The 25,274-nt window shown below is 41.3% G+C and overlaps 1 protein-coding gene across 1 annotated transcript; it reads right to left on the bottom strand.

Moving 5' to 3' along the window:
- Window positions 1–3,418: 3,418 nt before the first annotated feature.
- Window positions 3,419–25,274, bottom strand: tmem102 (transmembrane protein 102). The gene is made up of 6 exons (XM_079257992.1): window positions 25,137–25,274; window positions 23,524–23,735; window positions 8,901–9,242; window positions 5,374–5,567; window positions 4,913–5,125; window positions 3,419–4,783 (listed from the first exon to the last, which is right to left on the bottom strand). The coding sequence occupies exons 2-6, from the start codon at window positions 23,723–23,725 to the stop codon at window positions 4,184–4,186; spliced, it is 1,551 nt and encodes a 516-aa protein (XP_079114118.1). The 5' UTR covers window positions 23,726–23,735; window positions 25,137–25,274; the 3' UTR covers window positions 3,419–4,183.

Genomic DNA, 25,274 nt, shown 5'->3' with positions numbered 1-25,274 from the left:
TATATATATATATGTATATATATATAAATATATATATGTATATATATATATATATATATATATATGTATATATATATATATATATACTGCCAGGGCTCTGGCAGTGCTCCTTGCGCAAAGAAGGAGGTCGCGGTCCTGCTGCTGGGTTGTTGCCCTCCAACAACCTCCTCCACTTCTCCTGATGTACTGGCCTGTCTCCTGGTAGCGCCTCCATGCTCTGGACACTACGCTGACAGACACAGCAAATCTTCTTGCCACAGCTCACACTGATGTGCCATCCTGGATGAGCTGCACTACCTGAGCCACTTGTGTGGGATGTAGACTCTGTCTCATGCTACCACTAGAGTGAAAGCACCTCATTTCGAGTTAAAAACCCCTGAAGCTCCATTTTCCATCCACTAAGGTCTCCATTTCCTGTCTACTGGCTTTCTTATAGAAGCCTTGTGATGTAATGACCTTTTATGAGTTTGTAAATGTTACATCTTAAACTTTCACTGTCATTTATTCATTTTAGAAATGAAGTATAAAAGCCAGGAAAGCACAAAGATATGACCTTGTGAGCAACACAAATCCTTTACACAATTCAATACAAAAATTCCCAGTATTATTTTTAAATCTGCTTGTCCACACGATCATCAGAAACCTGACAAATCTGCTTAAAGCAAGTGTGTATTGACAGCCTGGGCTTATGTGCAACATCAGCTAATTTCTTCACAGTGTGACGAGGCAGTGTGTAAACGCTGTACTGTAGCGCCATCTGCTGGATTACCCATTTAATAGCAACCAATAGCCACAGAAAAATGGAGACTTTGTATTAAATGAGCTTTTTAAAAAAGAAAAATAAAGCCTAATGAACGGGTCAACAAATACTGGACCTTCAAGTGTGATTTATTTCATGCTAAAGCTTAAGTTTTAATCATTATAAACCCCCAGGAAATAAAACAGTAATAAATATAACAAATCAACCAACTTGAAAGAAAATCAGCAGTTCTTTCAGATAGCAAAAAGAGAGAAACTCAAGTAATAAAAGATATGAAATTTCTCAAACAGTGGAGTGACTCAGTACAGATATATATCTCAGCACTTTAAAGACACAACAGAGAACATCTGGTAAGAGTTCAGAGAAACGTTCACTGTGTTCCTCAAGTCGGGGTTCAGATTAGAGACATGGTGGATACATTCATAGTATTTAATCTGCTTTTCATCAACAACAGAATCAGCAAAAGTTCAAAACCAAGTTAAGGTTTAAACCACAGTAGCAGAGCATTGGAGATTGATTTTTTTTTTTTTTTTCTTTTCCCATCAGTGTCATATGTGCTTCATGCAATCCCTGCACAGCAGATATTTACAACTACAGTAAATCTACACCCAAGTACAATTAGAGCAGGCTTTGTAAACCACAGGCGTTTCCACAAAGGGGTCGATTGCATAATCAGAAATTGACGCCATCTTGCGATACAGTATTTGATGTCTTCCATGAGGACTTCATGAGTACAATTCAGGAAAAAAGACGTGATTGTTTCCAGTGTTTTGTAATCTCCAGCTTGGCCAGTTAAGGTACAAAGTGGGAATATCGAAACGCTCTCAGCCAAACATGAAAGAGGCTAACAGGTTACCTTATCTGTAACTTTGATTTTCTTCTGTCTTTTCAAATTGTGTGGAGTCTGGGTCACAATTATCAGGCCCGTCTTCATAGAAAGTGCTGAAAGCAGCCGCTCCTCACACACCTGGCAGCTTAGACGTTCTGTACCACATCAACACACTTTGGTTTTCCTCAAGTTCAGTCCACACACATGCTCACACACATTACAGCAGACAGACAGTATAAAAATGTACTCATTCAGTAGTAAGAACAAGATATCTGTAGACACAGACTCTGGTAGTCGTTTTAAATCTAGACTTGTATGAAGGAGAAACACTCCACCAGTAGTTTCAGATCAGCTTTCACCACCCCCCCCCCCCGCCCCCCAGTCCAGTTTACCAAAGCAAAGTAGAATACAAAGTAAATCCAGACGCTGCCCTTCAGTTTGTCTGTCATTAGTGTAGCAGACACAGTTTTAAATTCACTGCTGTAGAAACAAACAAAACTTACTCAATTTATTTAAATGGAAGTATGAAAAATCACCGCTCAGCCGGTTTGCAGCTTCTCCAGCTTGTACTGGCCGAGCTGCCCAAAGTCAAATCAGCTGAGTGGCGCCGCAGCGGTGTGGCTGCTCACGCCGTAAACGCAATGCTGGAGAGGAACCAAGTATTAAAGAGCTCTGTGGCTTCAGACGGACAGGGATAAAAGTACAACGGCAACCCTGGGAGGATGGAGGGAAAAATAAGGTCCAATCCCCCGCCCACTCTGGGGGAAACAGGGCTGCCCCTCCCCGTCTAATAACACACCGTGGGGATAATTCACTGCATCACATCTGGGTGTCTGCCTGCAAACACTCACATCAGCTCATAGACAAGCTCATTAAAAAAGACCAACCAAGCAGAGGAGACGCGGGACAATTATCAGAATCAGTCAAGTCAGACGTCTCAAAAGCAAGAAGGAAAATTCAATGAGACAGAATTTCTCCCCCCCCCCAAAAAAAAAAAAAAAAAAAAAAGGTACAGAATGTGCAACAGGATGCGAGACGTACTGGGCACTTTGTGGGACGTTTTGACAGGGAAGTACCTTAACTAAATCCTGATGACATGAAACAACAGCCCACGTTGCTGTTCAATCCAGACTTTTTTTTTTATTATTAACTATCACTTTGACACGTCTCCTTCCGGGCTTTTACATTTCATAAAACCTTTAAAAGGGAAAACACTCCAAACAGAAGAGAGCAAAAATGTCTGCTCAGGCTGGAAAACGAAACGCAAAACTTGAAGTAGTTTTAATCGTTTATCCACTCTGAGATCAATCGACATGAATGTACAAGTCTTCAGTTCTGTCATTATTCTGGAGCTTTTTAATATTTGATAACTCAACAACACCAGAAAGGGACAGATTCCAGAGCTGGACACTGTACAGCTTGTCCTGTTCTGTCTGATCTGCTCTGCGTAACAGAAGCGCTGCCGATTAAACACAGACAAGCTCCTGTTTTCCAAGATGCCTGTGATCCACTCCCGTCTTATCAAGCTTTACTTTCAGGGCATTTCCTTCTTAATCTGAGGAAGTTATAGAAAAATCCTCTTGTTCAACAGAGCTAATGAGCTGCAAAAGCGTCCTCTGCTTCACCAAAGTGGAGCTTGACGTGAAAGACTCTCTGTTGCCATGAGAGCAAATCCATTTTTTACGCTACTTCCACTGATGTTGCAGCTAAATTGAACAATTTTACATCCCGGTGTGACCGAGACATTGGAAGCAGGAAAAAGGCGAATTGACATTCTGATCTAGACTCTGAGGATTCATCAGGCTGAGTCAGAGTTTGACGTTAAGGGATATGTTTAAAAAACAATTTATAAAAAAAAAAATAAAAAAAAAAAAAATCATGCTTTTAATCTGCAAACAGCTTCAACGCAGCTCTTTGGTAGATTCCATCCCCCCCAAGATTTATTAGCGACATGAAATGTTTTTATAGACTTAAAAATTTAGTTAAAAGCATAAAAAAAAGGCTGTGCGTACCTGAGAAAGATTTTTCTAAAATAAAAAAAGAGGGAAATAAAGTCGTTAAAAGAGACTCAGCAGCTCGACGTACAACGTTACAATCAGTTACATCAGACACACTTTGTTGTCCAATGTCTGATCCAACCAGCGCCCACTCTCAGCTCAAGTAAAGATGGCAGAAAAGCAGCAATCAAGACGCTTTTCTGCCACCGTCTTTAGAGCCAGTAATGTGAGAGAACCCTAAGGCAAACACACACACACACACACACACACAGTTTGAATCTTCACTGGACTTATTTCACCACCCTTTACTTTGTAGCACCAGCTGATAAGTCTTGTTAAGGCCAGCTCGTTAGGAGGGGGCCGTCTCCATGGCAACAGCTGGGTGACATCATGTCTTATGTGACGCGACATTGACGTCAGTTCTCAGGAGTGTTTTTGGTTTTAAGAGGCAGTCAAGCCACCAGACTTCAGAGCGTTGTTCAGCGTTCGACGGGTCTACGCGTGGCGTTCCGCCTCCCGATACTTCCGACGTTTTTTTTTTTTTGGAGTGTGCTTGTGAACTAAACCGACATTTCCTCGTCTTCTCTGCAGCTACCGTCAGTAGAACTTGTCGTCGATGCGGAAGTGAGGCCTGGTGACGTCGTCGGGGTTGAGGAAGACCGATATGGATTTTCCAGGGTTTTCTGTGACCAGCTGCTGCAGCCGCTGCGCCAGCTTGTCCTCCGACGGCGAGATGATGCCATTGCTCGGGTGATGCCCGGGGGAGCCGTGGCCGTTGGTGTTCGCCGTCAGCTCCTTCTTCAGTTGGCCGGCCTGCCGAGCCTGGTCCAGAGCCGCCCTCAGGTGCTCGCTGGGATCCGAGCGCACGTGAGCCAGTTTCCGGGCGACAAGCAGAGCCTGGCTGTCGGTCAGATGCTCCAACATGTTGCATTGTGGCAGGAAGTAATTTGGGCAGTTTTTACCCAAGATGCAATGAGCCAGGTCATCAAGGAGACCCAGGAGAAGCCGGCCAGGGGTGTCTGTGTCAGGGCAGGACAGGTAGGTCGTAGGAAGTCGGTCACAGGCCCATAAGAGAAGGGTACGTAGGTGGTAGAGGCTGAGACCTGTACGAGGACGGGCCAGGATGCGGGACAGTACCGCCTTGGCTGCTTGGAAAGCCTGCGCCATGGGGTAGGGGATGCACTTCTTCAACTGAACCTGGATCAGAAGGAGCACATGGTCGATGAGTAAAGGAGAAAGATTAGTATGCAAAAGACAGAGAGCGCGAATTGGATGCTTTTCAAATGAAAATAAACAAAAAGAGCTGTTTTACATGACCAGCCACACCTCGCTGCGTGAGAACGCCAGCCTCCACTCCCTGTCAGGCCGACCACCCAGCGGAGAGCAGCAGGGCAGCAAATAGAAGCCAGAAATGGCTTCCTCCTCTGTGATTTTACCATCCCAGAAGTGGTTGGCCGTCAGCCAGCCTTGTGCAACGGCAGGCCAGCCTCGGAATGACACCACCGGCAGCAGATCGTACAGAACCCGGCTGGAACCGGCCTGCGGGGAGAGGGGCAGACAAATACGACAACATCACTAACCCAGTGATGAATTTCAGACTGCTGGAAAGGGATTTCTTGACAAATCCTCTAAATATTTGACGACGTTGCTCTGAAATATTGATTTTGCAAATAAATGACTTTTCAAACTGAGCAATTTTGGAATACATCTCCTGAATTAAATAGCCTGCAGCCCTTTATCGATTCAGACGGAGCGCGGCCCTAACGAGAGAAGCGCCTAATCTGCACCTGAAGGATGATGGTAGTTAGAGGTCCATTCCTCTCCAGTCGGTCCGGCGTTGGGATGCCTCTCTGGGGGCTGCGCCGCAGCTCCTCTACAGCCTCGCTCACAACTCCCCAGAACCAGTCTGTCACCAGGGTGGGAGAGAAGTAGCAGCCATCTAGAGACTGAGGAGAGCCCAGGGAGGGAATAGAGCCTTTACCTGAACAGAGAAAGGAGGGAGGGAGGAGGAAGGATGAATCAGCCTGTGTGTGTGAATTCATATGGTGTTCAGCGGTTCTTATTTAAAACCCACCTAGCAGCACATCCAAGACATTTTCTATACATATTTAGCATGTTATCATCAGAAAAACTGCATCTGCTTGATGGAAGGATGAACTAAAATTTAGTCTTTGTGTATGACTATATTTGAACAAAATAAGTTTCTCCTTTATTCTCTAAAAAGATACATTCATGAAGGTTCCTGCTCATGTTAATGCAAATCACAACCAGGGGAAAGGATCAGCAGTGCCGGTCCACTGCAGGCCTACAGACACACAGTACCTGCTTCATCATCTTCCAAACCATGTCCGAACAATACAACGGGGTGTGACCTCTCCTCGTGTGAAGTCGCTCAGCATGTGCACAACTTTACTGACAAAATATCTCATTACAGTCTTCTTTCTCCCAGTGTGAACGCTAAAGACAATGGAGGACATGCTACAGCAAAAAAACACTTAATTCTTAGTTTTCCCACCAACTGCAGGTCCAGTCGGGTTTCCTCTAAAATCAGCTGGAGTGGTTGCTGGTTCCAGGCTGGATTCTGTCCCCTTTGGTTCTTCAGTGGTCTGGAAGTATGACTACATTATGTGGAAACATAAAAAGTTCTGTTGCATCCAGCACAAGCAGCCATACCAGGACGTTTCGTTGCCGTACCAACAGAGAGGAGATGGGTGCATATTCATTCTGCCAATTCATAAACATAGTAAATACTTGATCACCACGTCTACTAGGGCTGTGACGATATGCTTTTGTCCCGATTCGATTCCGATTTTTTGGGTGCCGATTCGATTTAAATTGCGATTCTCAAAATCCTTCAATATTGATGATTTTTGTAATTAAAAACAAAAAATTTTTTTTATAAAACTTCTTTTTGCCAGTAATTTTTCTTGATTTCAGTTAGGAAAAAACAACACAGGAGCCAGATCATCAATCTGCTGCTATAATGCCCAAGAAGACAAGTAAAAAGATCAATTAAACCAATGAAAATAACAAAAGTTTTATAGTGGATTCATTTGATTTATTTGGAAAAGAAAAATCGATTTTTTTTTTAAACAAAAAAATCGATTTTAAAATTGTGAAGAAAAAAAATCCCGATTTCCGATTTTTCGATTTGATTTTCCCACCCCTAATGTCTACATGACAATATAACGAGTAAAGTTTTTAAATATCACCATAGCTCATTGTAGATTGTCACCATCCTCGCTGATGAAAGCAGCTTACTGGAAACAATCAGCGGTTTCATTACATTCCAGTGGCATGAACAGAGAAGCGGACTAAAGAGCCTGCAACACTGTTAGCTGAAGCAGATGTGACTTTAAACAAGCCTGGTTTGTCGATACGATCAATGAATTATTGGTAAATGTGTTTTGGCCAAATGATGGAGTATAAGATATGTGTGGAACTATTTTTGGTCCTGTAGAGGAATAACAAAGACAACAAAGAGATCTTCACCAGCTGGGCTACAAGCATCTCACCCCCGTGGCATTTGCTTATTTACTTGCAAAGTACAGAAATGAGGATAAATCAAAAGGAAATAATGTTAAAAAAAAGAATGAAATAAGATGAAGAGATCAGAATGTTTTCCTTAAATAAAGATTATTTCATCAAGATTTAGTACTCTTGATTTGTTTGTGGTGGTTCTTTGTTCATTTGTTTACTTACGGCTTGATTAAAATATTACGTAACTATTTTCTTGCCAAAAAGTGCAGAGAAATTCTGACTTTTCTTAAAAACACTACATGAGTATTTACTTAATAACATACAAACCTTTTATAAATGCAAAATTATGCTAAAATAGAAACTCAGTACTCGATTAAATAAAGAAATATTTTGGAGTTTATGGAAGCCAATCCAAAATAAGGGAATCTTTAAAAAGAGCTGGACTTCTTATCACTAGTTTACCACAGTCCTGTTCAACAAGTAAAATAAAGCTCATCCTCAGCGTAAGTTAGGTTACTGCCTTTGTAAAATAGCACCATCTCTCACTTTTTCCGTCCTATGGGATAGCATGTGTTAGTGGGAGCTGCTTCCCAGTGTGGGATGCAGCTAAACTCGTCATCCTGCACAGCACAGCATGGCTGTAGCGGGTCAGACAGATCAGTTGTGCTTGAACCTTTTATCTGAACCCGTTTTAATTATTCTCCACACAAAACATGACTCCGCTGTTCATCCACACCTTTAAATCCGAACCATCTCCAGATGGAGAGGTAGATCCACATTTGTGTTATTCCTGTAGTGTAACTAGAACACAACATGAACTTGCTGTCTAATCCTAAAAAAAAAAAAAAAAGAAGAAGAAGAAAAGTTAATTAATTAATTACTTAATTAATTTAATTCAAAATAAAAATTATAATTAAATAAATTCTATCAAAATAAAATTAATTTTTTATTAAAATAAAAAGTCATAAAAAATCCAGCTCTATGTTACATTATGGATTTTCATATAGTTTACATTAATGTTGACGAGTTCTGTTTGTCATCACTGACTGTGCCAAACAGACAAAGCTTTCAGTAAAACAACTCACAAATTGACTAGCTGTTCAGCATTGTGCATTCTTACATATTTACGCCAAAGAATTACTTTAAAACGACTGGCAGTCATACAAGCCCCTTAAGGAGGTATTCTGACCATGCTGCTAAGGCTAAAAATACAATCTGTGTCATTTTTGCCATTCTTTGAACCTTTCAGTCACACGGGACTGTCTAAATGTTCCCGTCCTGCTACAGCAACTTGGGCAGCAAATTATCTGATGGGACGTGTTGTGATGTATCCGGGAAATACAAGCAATGCTTCGTTACAAATAGGTGAACATTAGAAACGGTTCCATCGGTAAATGTCATCCCCGCCTCTCATCTCAGAGGTTTCACACACCAAAAGCTATGAGAAATTGATTTTGTCTGCAAGGTGCACCCTTATATTCATCAATGATTCGCTTCATTCCTCGGGTTTGTTTCACCTGTTTGATGAGGGAGATTACAAAAAGAATACTTTTTTTTTTTTAAATCTCATCAATGAACAGTGTGTAGTTTTAACCATGCACTGCTACAGTATCTTCATCCTGGTATTTTCTCCTCATTTATCCCCTAATTTTTCTTTTTGTCCATTTTAAATCAGTCAATCCTTTCCCCTCCTTCCCCTCTATATGTACTGTGTATCTTCTGTCTTCTTAATTCACCCGTGCACATTCAGTTCCCTCCGACTCTCCTCATTACCATTTTGCCTTCCCTGTTCTTGCTCTGTCCTTGCAGCGATTATCCTGACTTTTCTACTCACCCATCACCCCCTCCTCCTCCTCCTCGTCCTCCTCAGCTGGAAGTCCATTCTCTTCCTGGCAGCAGATGCTCCAGCGGGACAGCGTGTTGGAGTCGCAGAGGCGGAGGCTGAGCCAGGAGTGGCACGGCGGGGAGTGCCTCATGTCCAGAGTGACAGGCTGGTTGCGGTCATGAAGCTTTAAGGCGGGCACCAGCAGGGTGAAATCCAGGTCAAAGTCGGCCCCTTTGGCGTACTCCCCCAGGTCCTCAGGGTTGAGATCCAGGACTCCTTCACGAGCCCCACCTGACAGAAGGAGGTACTCGTTGGCCACCGGGAGGCGCTGGTCCACCTTCTGGACTAAGCCTAAAAAAAAAATATATATTTCGACGTGACTCATTTACAAAACTGGAAGTGTTCAAAGCTGCAGAATTAATGTGATCAGAAATGAGCTTTTTTTTTTTTCTTTTAACAAATACACATGTGCATCAAAAGGCATTTTACATGCAGAATCACGGACACTTGGATCGGGGAAAAATCCTGGCAACAGAAAAGAGCCGGTCAGCAAGCCAGTGAGCCTGGAAAACTTCCAGCTTAATTTGTTTTGAGAGATCCTGCATAAATTTATAAGCCTGAGCTGCAGCTTTATTGACAAAAGAGAGTGTGAAATTAACAGCACCCCACCCACACGCTCAGTGACCACTGCAATGGGCACTAATGATCACTTCAGGGGCCTCACTTGTGGTCAGCCAAGGCCACAATTTCATTTCCATCGAAGCAGCGCAGCCAATGAATGGCAGGGGGAATGTTCTCTTCAACATATTCACAGGAACAGAGCAGAATAAAATTACTGCTTGATTTGAGGAAATGAAGGATTTTAGCCGCTTCTAGTCGTGAAGTTGCAGAATACGTCTGACTAAATGCATTCTGGGCTGCTGTAGAGAAATGGCAAGGAAGAGAAAGCCAAACTTACTTTCATGTGATTCAACTATCGTTTACGGAAACCATATTTAATTTGTGCCGACTGATCCCAGTAAATCCTTTACAGTGGAGCCTTGATCCTGATTATCTGGAAACCTGGCAACACGTCTAAAAGGAATTCGGATAAAGGCGAAAGATATGTGCAATAAGGTGATCATCCGACTAGATTTTTGTTATATTTCAGACCTGGTGGCATCACAGTAATTCAGAGCAGCTAAAAAAAACCACCAAAAGCTTATTCTCCAATCTGAATGGTTTATATGAGAGAAACTCAAGCCTCCAAATCCCTTTACAACGACTTAGCTGTGTTGTATACTTTGCAGGGTCCAAGCCCGTGAGACCTGCCGTGGTGGCTTCAAGTAAATTATGTTTTGCTAATATAAAAACTGAGAAGAGTTTGATCCTGCAGCCAAGCTGGTCCACACCTACCTGCACATGCTTTGTCAGAGGTGAAGCTCGGACATTTCAAAATCCTCTGCAGAGCAGAGTGTGAGAGCTGCAGCCTCGGTGTTTATCACCCCGAGGGCAGTTAAGTGGCTCCAGATACAAGGACATCAGACCAAGTCAGCAGGCCACGGCTGGGGGCGCAAAGCTGCTAACATGATCCCTCTCATCCTGTTACATGGCCTCAAAACCTCGGCGGTAGGAAGCCTTTTGATGTTTTTATGTAGAGCCATTTGCTCGTCTGGATGTTAAAAAATTCACCAAGCAAAAATAAAAAAAATCTACTGATAAACTCAACTTAGTAAAACTTTTATCTACTCTGTTTATATACAGTATGTAATATGCAGTCATTTTCCTTTGTGTATTTCTACTACGTCACTGGTTAAATTTTCCAGATGCTTAAGTCAAAGTCACATGTGCTTTTAAGCATCTCTGTAACACTTTCCTCTGAAAAGAGGCAAAAAAAAAAAAGCACCTGGTATGATGCCACCTGGCTGTGCTCTATCAAGGAGAGAAAGCAGAGCCAGGGATCACATTTTGTCTCTACATCCTCATTTTTCTCTGCAAAATATCTGTATAGGTATGCATGATCATGTAAATGTATGGGCATGTGTGTGTGTGTGTGTGTGTGTAGTAGGGCTGCTCAATTAATGGCAAAAGCTAGAATCAAGATTATTTTGACTAAAATTGAGATCTAGATTAACTTTAACACAATTATCCACTATCATTAACAGCATGAATTTATTTAACACTAAAAAGTAACTTTTAAACAATGTTTATAGGAGTCCACAAATTTTAGAAAGCAAACAATAACATGATGCTTTGTGTTGACAAAGTGCAAATACTGCACTACTACTACTAGTATATACTACTACTACTGCAATTATTTTACATTGCACTTCCAGAATAAACCTTTATATATGTGCATTTGCACATGGGTATTCTCAAATTCTGGAGAACTAAAGGGCAATTTGGTCATTTGTTGCGACAGCTACAAATAAGACAAAGGTATGAGCAGAAACTGGGGGCAAGAATAAAGAATAACTTTAACTATTCGGTTGTTATTTTATGTTATTTTGTGCAAAATTAATAGAGAAAAATGCCCCACAAAAAAACACCTGCAACAACAACCTTTCTGTCATTTTGAGTTTGTGCAGCTCAGACAGACAAACTCTCCCTTCTGTTGTGCAGGATCTTCCACCTTTCTGAGCTCTTTGACGATAGTTTTAGCAAATTGTGCTGAAAAGCAACAGGAAATATCGAAGCACAGTCTTGCTTAATGAAAGTATTGCTGGTTAGAAGAGAAAGCCTTGGTAAGAAGTTAGGAACCAGCTCAAACCGATCAAACTCAAACTGTGTTGACTGAAAAGGGTTTGAAACAGAAACTTTTAATGGTGTTGTGACCCGAGACTGTTCACCTTTCAGCCGAGACCAGACATGGCTGGAGTTGCTGCAGAAAAACGGCCTGATAAACCATGTGTGGCCCTACCTGGAATCAATTATTAAAAGTGCCCACGGCTCCATAATAACTCAACAAGATAAAGTAACCCAGGAGTTCAGAAATCAAGCAGCTACAAAACCTCATTGATCTTCAGACAAAATTAAAGAAGCTGTGAGCGGCAAAGTTAAGCTTCACATAAACAGAACATGGCTTCGGGATAAACTTCATCACGTAACACAGACTCCAGACTTTGTTTTTACCAGTTGCGATTAAAGTCTGCTCTTTATAGAATAAAAAGTCTCTGCCGAAGGTGGATCTGAACGTATCCTCAACAGTAAAGAGCAAGTGGAAAGCAGTAACCCTTCTTAATACAGGTACTGGATCCCTCCCAGTCATGAATAGATCAGATAAAGATTTTATCAATAGAGGCAGGTAAAAGCTCTGAAAAGAAAGCAAATGCTGCAGACATGTCACATACCATCATTCAGGAATACAAATGTGTCCGTTTCTGGTTTCAAGGTATACCATGGTCTGAACAACATGAATACCTGCAGAATGAACTGTCTTACAAATCACAGGAGGAGCAATGTGCAAGTCAGGTGTACCTGGAGTTATGCACAGGTGCAGTAAGAGTGTATGGACACACCCCCGTGGTGTACAAGTAGCAAAAATGGCTGAGGGGGTTGGATGGCGAAGGCGTCATACTGGCACATACCTACTCAGGAATATGTCTGGAAACTTTCAGGACTGCAGTGACATCAGTGACAATGCCGCTGTAATGGAGTTTTGAAAAACTAAACATTTTTTAAGGTTAAAGTTCAAAACATAAAACCCTGAAGAGAGATTAATGTAGACATGTTGATGTCACTAATATCATCAAAGGTCTGAGAAAACTCTCACTGGAAAATGTAATGCCTCATCTTTCAAACACGGCTACCATCCCTGAATCATTCAATTGAGTAAAAAAACGACACTGTAAAAAGTTGTAAACTTGTTCATTTATTCTCCTAGCTTGATATTTGATATACATTTCCTTTAACAGGAAATATACGTATACATCCACTTTTACATGCCCAAGTGTCCTTGGGCCATGCATGGAACTGATTTAAGATGGAGCCGCCAAATGTAAAGAAATGTATGCATAACCCTGACCAATAAACAACCTTTCATGGGAAATGGGAGGAATAGACTGTCGATATCAAAGGGGCAGAAGGTGCTACTAATTTCACAAGCACTGGACACAATACATCTGTTTTTGTCTGTTAAGCCTATAAAAACCTAAAAACTCCTACTTTAATGGATAAGCACCCCTAATGTAAATGAGGTGACTAAGCGTTATGAAAAGACCGTTGTCATGGGACACGACCGAGACGATGAAAATGAATCTAAAGTCATCAATGTTAAAATGAAAGCGTCCAGGTTATGCATTTGTAGTGAGTGATAGTGCAGTGATAGAAAGCACCACACTGAATAGGGAATAATTGTAATTTGAAATAGATGCTCCAAAAGTTTGTTGTTTGCAAGTTAATAGTCACCCACTGTTCTCTGACAGCATGCCCTGCCCCCGCAACATTTCATGCTAGCAAACAGAGTACACCATGGTTATGTGAACCATAAGTTTTCTATGCATTTTGGTAAACAACCACAGTTTAATTAATATGTTATATAGGTAGGTGTGTGTGAGGGTTTAACCATAGACTGTATATAAAGAGATGGACGGAGCCTCCGTGACATCACCCATAGGTTTCTGAAGAGCTGAACTGAAGCTCGGTGGGCGGTTCCTACCCTCGCCATGTTGGCAGCGTCATGCGCGTCGTCTCGCCCGGAAAACACAAATATGGGCAAAGAGGAGGAGCTGAGAGGGCAGCCGTGAGCGTCATGGCAGATGATTGACATCAATCTTGGGTTTAACTGGAAAAAACGTGATATTTACGGCACTTTTGAACACTGTCTCCACTCAGTTTCAGCAGCGTATCAGAAGAGCATCTGCAGCTTCACACAGTTGTTAGAGGGACTTTATGCTTTAACTTAAGAACTCGCCTCAATCTTAACATCCCAGCACAGTGTTGAATGAAAGTGCGTGTGTGTCTGTTGCAGTTCACATTTTTACTGGGTTATAAGTGAAGCATATTTGTCACAAGGCCTGACCTAGTCAGATTTCCACCTCAAAATGTTACGGAAAAGCACCAAGAGAGCAATTCCCGCATGACACGGACATGTTCAGTTGCCATGAGATTAATGGAGAGCACTGCATATGTGACAGGGGCTTAAGCCACTCGTTCATTAAGCTATACCTTAACTCCAATTTCCTTTTTTTTTATCCCCATTTTTAATCCTAAAAAGTCAGAGAACATTAACTGGAAAAGATTTCCAATTCCTCGCTGTCCTTAATCAAAGTCGTCTGAATGACGTTAATAGATCCAAATTTCATGTCATGACCCCCCCATGTCTTCTGAGGCTTGAGCTTTATGAGATGATTAAAGGAACAGAAGATTTGTGTCATGGTGGAACTGCTTTAGCAATGGGAAGTATCAAGCTGAACCTGTGGATAATGTTTCTCTCAGCAAAACCAACATCACGAAGCAGAATTACTGTAAAATGGTTGGAATTCAGTAGCTGCCAAAGGAACCTGATGGTTGCCTCAGACAGAGGAGAGATGAGTTAACTGTATGCACAACTTGTGAAATAAAAGTGTGACTCATCTGGTGTTATTGTCAGAAATCTGTTGGAATGAAAAGAGGAAGAAAAAGCAGCTGGATTGAAGCGAAGAAGCAGACGTTCCTCTGATTTCTTTAGTTTTATCTGAGACTGATGAATTTGATTAAATAGATAAGAAAGAAGAAAATAAATCTTTAAAAAAAGATGGTTCAGAGTATTGTATCCCTGCTGCGGCAATCTGAGGAAAAGCTACCATTTAGCACGTCCTTCTCAGTCTCTACATTCATTGCAGCAAGTCTGAGGTTATCCCAAAGACCACAGTTGAATTTTTAATCCAAACTCCCAATTGGACTGTGGCAGGCTCTTTACTGGGAGCCTGCCAGCTAACAAGTACACGTATACACATACACAACACTACAGCAACTGTATCAACAGACACACACCGCCTGGAAATAGAGCTGGAACGGAGCTGGTCTAGGCTGGTTTCACAGCCACGGATTAGACTTAATCCTATCACGAATGTCTTGGAATGTACATTTCCATTAGAAGGAAGGTTTTTTCCTCCAGAGCTATTTCTAGATTAGACTCAATTTCATGTCTGTGAAACGACCATTTGATGGCAATTGGCTTCTCCATCAGTCTCAGTGTGTGTGGTAACAGGATACCTACAGACTGGAGGAGTAGTTAGGAAATCTATTCAGTATTTCCATGAACAAAAATTGTCATGTTTTACTATTCACCACTGGAAAGTTTTAAGTGTGTCAACCTAAATGTCTTTTTTTTTTTCTTTTCTTTTTTTAAAAAAAATTGTATGGTTTAGAGTTAAAAAAAAAAAAAGCCGTGTCTATCTTATGTTAAACCACAACTAGCATATACTATAGGTAGCAGAAAATTGGAACATGGCTGGCCAAAAGGAATTTGGTTTTTGTGGAGTAAATTATTGTTCATGATCAGTCACCTCAATTTCTAGTGAGGCGTTGAGCTGCCTTGACGAAGGGGATGGCATACTCTGACAACAGAACATGTTAAATCAGGCTCACATTTTAAATGTTGAGATGTTTGTCCATTTGAAAAAGGATCTTTAAAACTGAATTACGTGTCGGGAACACAGCAGCTCATTGCTGACGGCAGAAATAACTCTGGCTAAGAAGCACGGTAATCTAATAAACTGACCCAGTTGCTTCATTTTTAGAAGATTCTTCCTCTGCAGCCGAGCAGGTTTTGCATCCGAGAGGGTCTTTAAATGCCTAGGTTTTTTTTTTGTTGTTTTTTTTTTTTTTTGTAGTTCCTCACCACCTCGATCAGCTCTTTGTATCTGTTCAACCTCAAATCAGCAAAAAATGGAGAAGTGACAACTGCTTCATGCTTTCTCCCCCTATAACCCCGCCCACCTTAAATGTCCGACCAATAACACAATACTTCTCCAACAAGAAAGCTCTGCTCAGCTGATTCATAGAAAACAAGCTGCAAGTTGTCCCTAACACGTCCGCGAGAGCAAAATGATGTCATTTTGTTCTCGTGACCCCAAGATGAAAAAAAGAAAAAAGTTATTTTTACCTTAAAGGTGGAGTATGTAAGATTTTCAACATTTTCAAAATAAATGAACTAATAAAATAACTACAATCATAATTAGATAGTTTTTTGAACATGTAGGTTCCAGTCTGTTCATATTTGATGCGTTATTAAATGACAAGTTTAATTAATGACAAATGACAAAAATAACTTTTTTCTTACTGGTAGGCAAACATTTAAGAAGGGTCTTTGTCATAAATTAAACTTGTAATTTAATAACACATCAAATATGGACAGACTGGAACCTACATGTTTAAAAAAAACTAATTATGATCATAGTTATTTTTTTAGTTAATTTATTTTGAAAATATTAAAAATCTTACATACTCCACCTTTAATGTATTTACCAGGCTTCAGTCTGTCCAGATTCAGCCAGAAATGTTATCTATCTGCCGAGCTGTGGCAGCTGGCTCGTTCCGACAGCAGCAGAATATTTACATTACAATACTTGTAAACAATTGTGTTTTGTTGCTGTTTTACGTCTGCGTCACAACTCACCATAGAAACGATGAAATTCCACACCCCACATAAAAGCAGGTGCCTTATAGACAGCCTCAGCATGTCTAGCCTCCTTTTCCTCCCACCGATGACTGGAAAGTCCTCCATTATCCAGATTCTCTAGGTGTCACAATCATCATCTCAAACTCTGATGTTTTAGAAGGCCTAACTCTCAAAGCACTGCGACTTCTCATTGTGAGCGGCGTGGATGTCACGGAAGTCAAAATGCGATTTCTGGCTTTTCCTCCGTCTCCTACCTCTGTGTGACCCCCGTCATCTCTGACAACAAAACTTGAATACATCAGCACAGCATGTCATTAAATTCATCTTAAAAGTAGTTTATCCAAAAAACAGCAATCCAGTCTGTCAGAAATGATTCCAGACTAATGTTCTCGACAGGTTGTTATCGCTGCTTTCAATCAGTTCTTCTCCCAGCTCCTTCTCAGAGAGGATTAGTCCTGGGCTCCCCGTCACTGTCACCAAGCGCAATCCCACCCCTTTCCCGTTTATCAATTCATATCTTGGCAGGAGATTAGATGTTTTAGATTATAAAAAATTAAGAAGTTCCAAAGTCATATTTTTTTTGCCTGTTCTACCTTCATACAAGAGAAAGGCCTGAGTGTCTGAGGCACCTGCAGAGGAGACTATCAGTACCTTCCAGCTCTTCTTCGCTGCTTTAATGTCAACAATACTATGATCTCATGCCCTGCTAAATGTTAGAAGATTAAAAAGGAAAAAAAAAGCAGCACTACTGCAGTTTTAATTTAAAATTTAAGGGCAGTGAGGCAGCTTTGTCGGCTTGAGAGACCACCTGAAGCTGTCTCTGACTTTTGATAGTCAATCAATCAGTGGTAGAGTCAGTCATTTAAATGTCACATTCAGCATACGTCGCCTGTAATAATTATTCTAGTTTTTTTTTTTTTTTTAAATTGTAAAACCCAGTGGGTTCAGATCAAGCGGCAACCTCCGGCGGTTAAAAGTGAAGCCTATGCGGAAGTGCATGAAACTGCAGTTCTCCCTTCATCCACTAGGGGCTGCAAAACAGAGCAAATCCACATAGACTCCCATGTTAAAAAGACCAACTTCACAGCAGAAATAAACATGTTTACAGCCTGGTTCAAAAATCCATTTTCGGCTTAATAGGTCAGGTTTACCTTCATGACAACTGTGGGGGGAGTGAATTTTTTTCTAACTCGCCCGCTTTAAAGTAACTTAATCTCCAAGTTTGGCAAATTTAGGGACGTGTCCTTTTGATTGACAGGTACCAATCTCCGGCTTCAAGTAAGAAGAACGTAGAACAACCGTGGTTTTTAGCCGGTTAACAACGTGACTTAGCTTTAGCCCGCTTACCTCCGTTAGCTGGTTAGCTCCCGTTATCTCGGGGTTAGCTCGGTTAGCTTTTAGCTACAGAAAGCTCAGAGCTCGCTCGATGTCAATCATCTGCCATGACGCTCACGGCTGCCCTCTCAGCTCCTCCTCTTTGCCCATATTTGTATTTTCCGGGCGAGACGACACACATGACCCTGCCAACATGGCGACGGTAGGAACCGCCCACTGAGCTTCAATTCAGCTCTTCAGAAACCTTTGGGTGATGTCAGGGAGGCTCCGTCCATCTCTTTATATACAGTCTATGGTTCAGATCAGTCCGTGCAGCCGGCGACAGGCCGTGTTGGAGATGGTGTCAACATGTGATGTCAGTAAGACACAAACCTTAACAGTGTTTCTTCAACAAGGCTGAATTTGGATGATTTGCTTCTTCCCTTGCTGCGGTCAAATATGTCAGGGAGGTAAGCAAAAAAAAAAAAAAAAAACACAAGGATGAACACAAAAGGAAGCTTATAGTCGTGGTAGATCAGGAAAAAATACTTATTGGTTGTTTTCAGCCTTATATGTTCTAACTGCAGGTTTGACAAAAGTCTGAGGTGATGTTTCGTATTTTACTGTTTGTGAGGTAAAAAAAAAAGCAACTTCACCAGTAAGATAACATGATAACTTCCCACATTATTAGACCCCTTGCCTTGAAGGAGTCACAATGTCAGCTGCAGTTATTAAAACAAGTTTGGTGGCAAGTTGTGTCATGCACTGTCAAAACATGTCTCGCTCAACATGATAAATACAGCAAGTTAAATCAAATTAGATATCATGTGGGCACATAATGACGGATGTGATGCGACATCTGCAGCTACATTTAGCCAATGCACTTCTCTGTGTGGCCTGATTTGTCACAGAGGTTGGGAACTCTTAAGTTTACATAAATAAAACTGTATTTTTGTGTCATTTCTACTGGCACGCCGGCTTTCCATGAAAAAAAAAAAAAAAAACCAAAAAAAAAAACCTAGAAAGATCATCATTAATAGCAGACAAGAGGCTGCTCATCTGCGCTGATTGGCAATCATGTCTCTGAGCTGATGAAAAAGTTAACACACACGAAGTCTGACTAATCACATCAAGAATTTATTCATCTTCTACGTCTGCTGCGCCGTAATTCTCATTTGGCTGCCAAATGGAGACAGGCTCTCGACTCCAAAAATGCATTAACAGAGAATTAGCTGGCCAGGAACTGCCGCCGGGGCTGATCGCGCAGTGAGAACAATAGCAAGACGTAGAGCATCGATGAATCTCAACTCAACTTTATTTATAACGCCTTTTAAAACAACCAAAGTTGGGACAAAGTGTTGTACATCAGCCAAAAATTATTAGATAAATAAATAACACAATATAACAATAGATCATACAAGGAATTAAAAAAATAAAATCATAAAAGAAAATGATTAAATAGTAAATTAAACCAAAATATAGCAGACTGACCAGAAGCAGACTTAAACTGGGTTAAAAGCCAAGGAATTAAAGTGGGTCTTAAGATAAGTTTTATGGCTTTTTATTATGTATGACCTTCTGATGAGGCGGGAAGCCACCAACATTTCCACAGTATCCCACCACCACCCAGTATCCAGACTACCCACTATCAACTAGTAAGGTCAGAGAAGCGACTCTGCTAAAGAGATCATATCTACTGTGTATCTGCTGCCTTGGATTAAATACAGGGCATAGAAAAATGCTTCATAAAGCATCAAGATTACAGCAAAGATATTTAATGCAAATAAAAAATAAAAGGAAACGGTTTATAAAGATTGCAAGTTAAAGGTTTAACTGGTAAAGGTCGACACGCAGTATCAGTTTAACAACTTGTGTTTGGTTTTGCAGCTGTTTTGTTTCCAACACTGCTCAAAAAGCCAACTTTTGACTTGTGATCATTCAAGTACTTATCACCCTCCCCATGCGACCGCCTCCACTTCTCACAGTTCAAAGCGAGAAAGGGGGACATGAACGTGTCAGGCGGCCTGCGTGTGACAGACGTGTCGAACAAAGCTGCTATAAGATGCGCTGAGAAGAACGTCACTGTAGACATTAGGAAATGTCAGCAAATATGGGGAAAATGTCAACATGAAAAAAATATATTTAATTAATTTTTTATTAAAAAGAAATGTCAAAATCCAGGCCCACGCAGGGGAACGCTTCAGACATTAAATGTGAATCAAAAGTTCTCATTTTCTCTGACCTCACATGGAGGATGAACTCTAAACTCAACTGTCTCGAGCCAGCTAACAAGCCTTAAGATGTAGAAATCTGTGTTGAGGGCAGATCTGCACCCGGCACTAGATATTCTCCTCCACCGGCACACCGTGGATCAATTTCCACTTTTATCACTTGACTTTCTAAAGATTCACAAAGCAGCCCCCGCTGTAAGCGCCTGAAGGCAAACCACATTGTTTACTCAAACATGGGGGTTAAATGACAGTCTCTTCTTAAATCTGCCAGGCTGTGACATAAATCGCTGGATGTTTGTGTGCAAAGATAATATATCTTCTCATTCCTCTTCCCTGTCAGCATTGCAAAGCCCTAGTGGGGGATCCATCTGCAGCTCAAACTTTATAAAAGCAGACGCAAAGCCTCTTGTATTCAGCATTCACACACCTATGCAGCAGCCTCCACCAGCAGGCCTGCGTGTTACAACAAGACCTCTGCAGAAAGAATATATTTGCTTCCTGCGCCTCCTTTCATCCTTCTCAGGACTTTTAGCTCCTAACGTGGCAACCACCCCATGCTTCACTTTATAATCTTACAATCTAACGCAAACTTTCTCCTCCTGTTCAAAGTGTCAAGTTTTCTTCGCCCCCCCCCTTCCACACAGTTGGAACTGTCACAGCAGGCGGTGCAGGCACAGAGAGTAGGAAAATATCAGCAAACTATTGGTGATTATGCTGCCAAAGGCTGCTTCAAACCCCCCAAAGATATAGGAAGATTCAGTCGGAGAAAGGAGGAAGGAAAAGACATTAAATCTGAACAAATGCAAAGGCAAGAAAAGAAAATTGTGATATCTTCCCGTTTGTGGTGGCATGATAAAATGCATTTTGATTTGTGTGATTTCTCCCATGGTGAAGCAACTAATAAGCAGAGGAGGAGAAACCTGGAAAGTTTGCAGAGATTTCTGTCAAAAAAAAAAAAGGCTTTTCTGACACAAAAAGTAAAACTAAGAGCTTCAATAATCTAAGAAAAAGCCAGAAATGACTGAACAACACACAGGACGTAAGAAGGGGAAAGGAAGCTGAAGGATTAACAAAAAATACCTCAGAACTGGACTAAAAAAAAGTGCACTGAGAAGGAAGACTGTCCAGACACTGAGCAAACATGTCCTGATTCCAGGATAAACAGAGTGACAAGATAGGGGTAAAAAAAAAAAAAAAAAAAAAAAGCCATAAGAGGAAAGCCAGGAGGAGAGACAGTGCCACCTATTGGAGAAACAAACACACTTCACATATTCAGGATATGCAAAAGGAACAAAATATATAGAAGAGTCAACACATGAGGACAAAACACAGTTGGCCAACGCAAAATGAAAATATGAGTCATGTACTGGATGTGCTTCAGTTCAGTTGTCATTTAGAAACCAATTTGCATCGGAAATGTGAACATTGTCAATCCAAACGGCCGTAAATTATAACCTCTGGTGATAATGTGTCTGTTAGAGGATTAAATTTAACATACTGCAGCTGGTCCATTATTGCACTGCAGACTGGCTCCATTGTGTTAAATTGTTTTTGTCACACATGCTGGCTCCCAACCTTAGGAAGAAAATGGGCCTGCCAAAAGAGAAGCGCATCCCATTTAAATGAAATCTTGCAGGTGTCCTTTTGACCTGAACTAAATCTTTGCAAGTCGCAAGCGTGGGACTCCGCTGCTGCACAGCGGCTTAAAATGTTTGTGAGCACAGTTATGTTAGTTGCTCTTATCTGTCTTGCTTCGTTCTCCCCCTCAGCATATATGTAAAAAAATCCATCTGAATTTCCTTCATTCTGCTGAAACACCAAGATGCATAACAAGCAGAACCAAAGAGGGAAATTCAAACATACGAGACTGTGGTTGTACTGGGCAGAGTGCAGGACACAATGTATCAGTGTGACAGCGTGGAGCAGGGCGTTTCTGGAAAAGATTATTCATTTCTCTTCCAGTCATGCCAGTAATAAAGTTTCATGTGCATATGCCAGTGGAGTTAAACCTACAGCAGATTTAGAAAAGAAAACCATGCTGAAATCTTTTGAAACTAAATAAGCATCTGAAGTTCAAGATCAGCTTTTTTGAAAGGAATTCCACCATGCAACTCCGTTTTCACAACCTCTGCCAAGCATATTAATAATTAACTGATAGTAACTTCAATTCCAGGGCATAAATAATTACTAACCAAGAGGCTTAAACTGCACTTCAGTAGGAATTATACCAGTAATATCACATCATTTAAAACAGACAACAAACCATGAAATACTGTGAAACTCATCGACTTGTTAAAAACTTGGGGTTTTTTTTGTTTTTTTTAATGGGAGTTGTTTGGTTCTGGGATTCCTATGGATGTTACTTGGTAACACATCATCCACCGAAATATCCATGGAAGCTAAACAATGTTGCAATGACACGTAGGAAGATATCTACATGTTGCAAAAGCTGCGCAGATATTGCCACGGCAACATTACACCTCCAACTCTCCAGATCACATCACCAGCCTGATGACCTACACATTTCACAATCTATGGGACCTTTGGATCCAAACCCCACAGGACACACCTGGAGACTCCTAGTCCATGCTATAACAGATCAGAGGCAAGATGGAGCTTATACTGTCACAATTTCAATGCCATTAAAAGACTGCCTTTACTTTTCAGCATTCAAGAATTATACACTCGCATATTTGTCCAACTACTAATTATCGAGATTTATAATAACACTCTCAAGAGAGGCCTGGAAAGGGTGGAAAGGTTTAGACGGACAACAGTGAGAGAATACATTATATACTAAAACTGTTTACCAATCAGTTCAGTTACAATTTATCTGCCAACAGTGAAATCTGTCTAAAAGGAACATCTTAATGTATCACACCCTGAAACTGATGTATAACCATACACACTCTTTATTTTAAAAGTTCCTAAATTAATCAGTTTTCTGCAATAAAGACACATCTTTACACTGTTTTAGGGACTCATTACAGTACTGAAAATACTGTACACTACATACAAGTTTATTTCTGACGTCTACAAGTCACATTTAATGATCATCAAACTAACTTTATTTCTTTAAACTCAGATTTACTTTGTGTGCAGTATGCAAGTATGGATTGGTGTCTCCTCCCTCTATCACGCTAAGAGGATGTTGTTAATTCTTCGCTAATTACATTTTTAATCATTTATTACTCTGTATTCTTCTGCCATATCGCAGACTGATGGAACATTAGCATAACATTTGAGCTCCAATCCAAACTACAGCCTCTTTGGTGTTTCACATCCCCATACAGCGTAATTACCACTTTATTGTTTAACAATTCCAGAAAATCCCCCAACTAATATACGACTGAGTAGGCTGCAAATGGAGACATTTCCAAGCTCTTTTTGCAGTCGTCATCTAATCATCATGTCATTAGAAATAACTCTCCGAGGCTCCTTGCAAAGGTTCTTACATCTTGCAAACTTCATTAATAACTTTGGTTTTTTTTTTTTATATATGTACCTAGCATGTTGAAGATGAAATCCTTGGCAGTGTGGACCTCTAAAGCTGTCTGGTCTCCAAATTCCCCCTGCTCCAGTAGAACCAGCTCAGACACTTGTGCTGACAGCTGCTCCAAGGTGGCCCCTGAACGGAAGTCCACCTCTGATAGCTTCTTGGCGGGGGCCGGGGAGCGAGGAGTCACTGCATTCATTATGGACTCCATCTCCACAAGCCTGTGGACGGAGATAGAGAAAAGTGAGATCATTTTAGGTTTGCAAGCCTCTGCAGTTATGAAAGCAGCAGTGCTTTTGCAGCTGCTTGTACAGCAGAGACAGCTCCTCTGAGGGATAAGTGGTGCCATTACAGGCACGTAAACGGGTGGGTTTCAACATTATTTAGCATCATAGAACAAAGCACAACAGTGTTTGGTTTCATGTTGTTTTTTTAAGTAGCCTAAGCACAAGGCCGGATTATCCAATGGGCACGGGCCCAGGGGCCCACGCCCACTTGGGGCCCATGTAGGCCATACACCAGCAGTTTGGACATAAAACAAAATGTACATAAAAGCCAGATAGTTCCACAAAGTGTCCACTGTGTTGCTATTGGTACCACTGGCTGAAAGATGTTAGAAATGTTGTTTCACAGTGTATCGTTCACAATTTTCACAATGTTGTGGTGAGGAAGGGGGGCCCGTGGGACAATCAGGGTCCAGGGGCCTGTGCACTTTTGATCCGGCCCTGCATAAGTATGTTTTTAAAGTCTTGCGTGAATCATGAGACTGATGTTTGAGGCGTACTATTCTTCTTAACAGTATAAAGTAGCATACTTAAGCTTTATAGTCACACCAAACTCAAAATAAACCTATAAACAACAAATTCATCTTAATGAACCAGAGTTTAGCACTTTCTTTGGCGTTATTTGGACGCGTTGTCTGTCTTGAGCATGGACGTGTGAAAATGTGGTCGAGTTGCAGGAGTTAAGGGATTAAATCTACCGTCCGCTAAACCGGCTGGAATATTTGGCGTCGCAGGCCAGGAGGACTATTTCAGCTTCAGCCTTGTATAAAGGGGCAGCAATGTGTGTTTCTGGGCAATTTAAAACTATCTGCTATGCGAATAACTAGAAAAGTTGTAAGGTAAACAAAGTTGGCTAAAGTGGAATGACAACATGGCCTCTGCCCCATAAACTAGGTCAATTAGCAAGGCAGCTCCCCCTGCTCATGGCGACTAAGCTAATAGCCAAAGAAATTAGCCTTCTTGCAGTCGGATAGTTTCCCCTCCTTACTGATTAAAAACTTGTACATGCGAATAAATGAACGCACAAGGCAAACAATCGCGTGAAAGCTATGCAACCGCATTAGCACACATTAAAACTGCATTAATGAGGTCGGTTTTAATGGCAAATATTAGCCAACTAGCTTTATCAAATTAGCATTCTCGCCGATATGTCAGATGAGGACATGTAATAGTGAGGCAAAACTGCGTTTAGGCGTGCAAACAAACGCACATTCACGCGTGAAAATGTACAGGCACCGCACGCGCATGGATGCATCCACAGGCACGCGGCTCGGGCGTCGTCAGCTTAGGATCACAGTGAAACGACTAGCAGTACGGCTAAAGCTGGACACACACAACCTGTACGCGGCGAAGCGAGGCGCCTTCTTCGCTATCTTCTGCCTTTATTGGTTTTGTGATCCCCGTGCTGCAATTGGCATTCTTCAGCTGTCATTTCCAACAACAGGTCCCAGGCACCACCGCCTTCCCCCTGGCAAC

The sequence above is a fragment of the Telmatherina bonti genome (assembly GCF_933228915.1).
Source record: "Telmatherina bonti genome assembly, chromosome: 18".
Taxonomy (NCBI): Eukaryota; Metazoa; Chordata; class Actinopteri; order Atheriniformes; family Telmatherinidae; genus Telmatherina; species Telmatherina bonti.
Note: the sequence above shows the minus strand (reverse complement) of the source record. Positions and strands in the feature narration are given on the sequence as shown.

Coding starts and splice junctions, on each gene's coding strand:
- tmem102 (XM_079257992.1), bottom strand. CDS start 23,725: ATGGAGTCCATAATGAATGCAGTGACTCCTCGCTCCCCGGCCCCCGCC. Junction 9,243..23,523: donor TTTCATCTTCAACATGCTAG/GTACATATATAA, acceptor TTTTTTTTTTAG/GCTTAGTCCAGAAGGTGGAC. Junction 5,126..5,373: donor TAACTACCATCATCCTTCAG/GTGCAGATTAGG, acceptor CTCTCCCCGCAG/GCCGGTTCCAGCCGGGTTCT.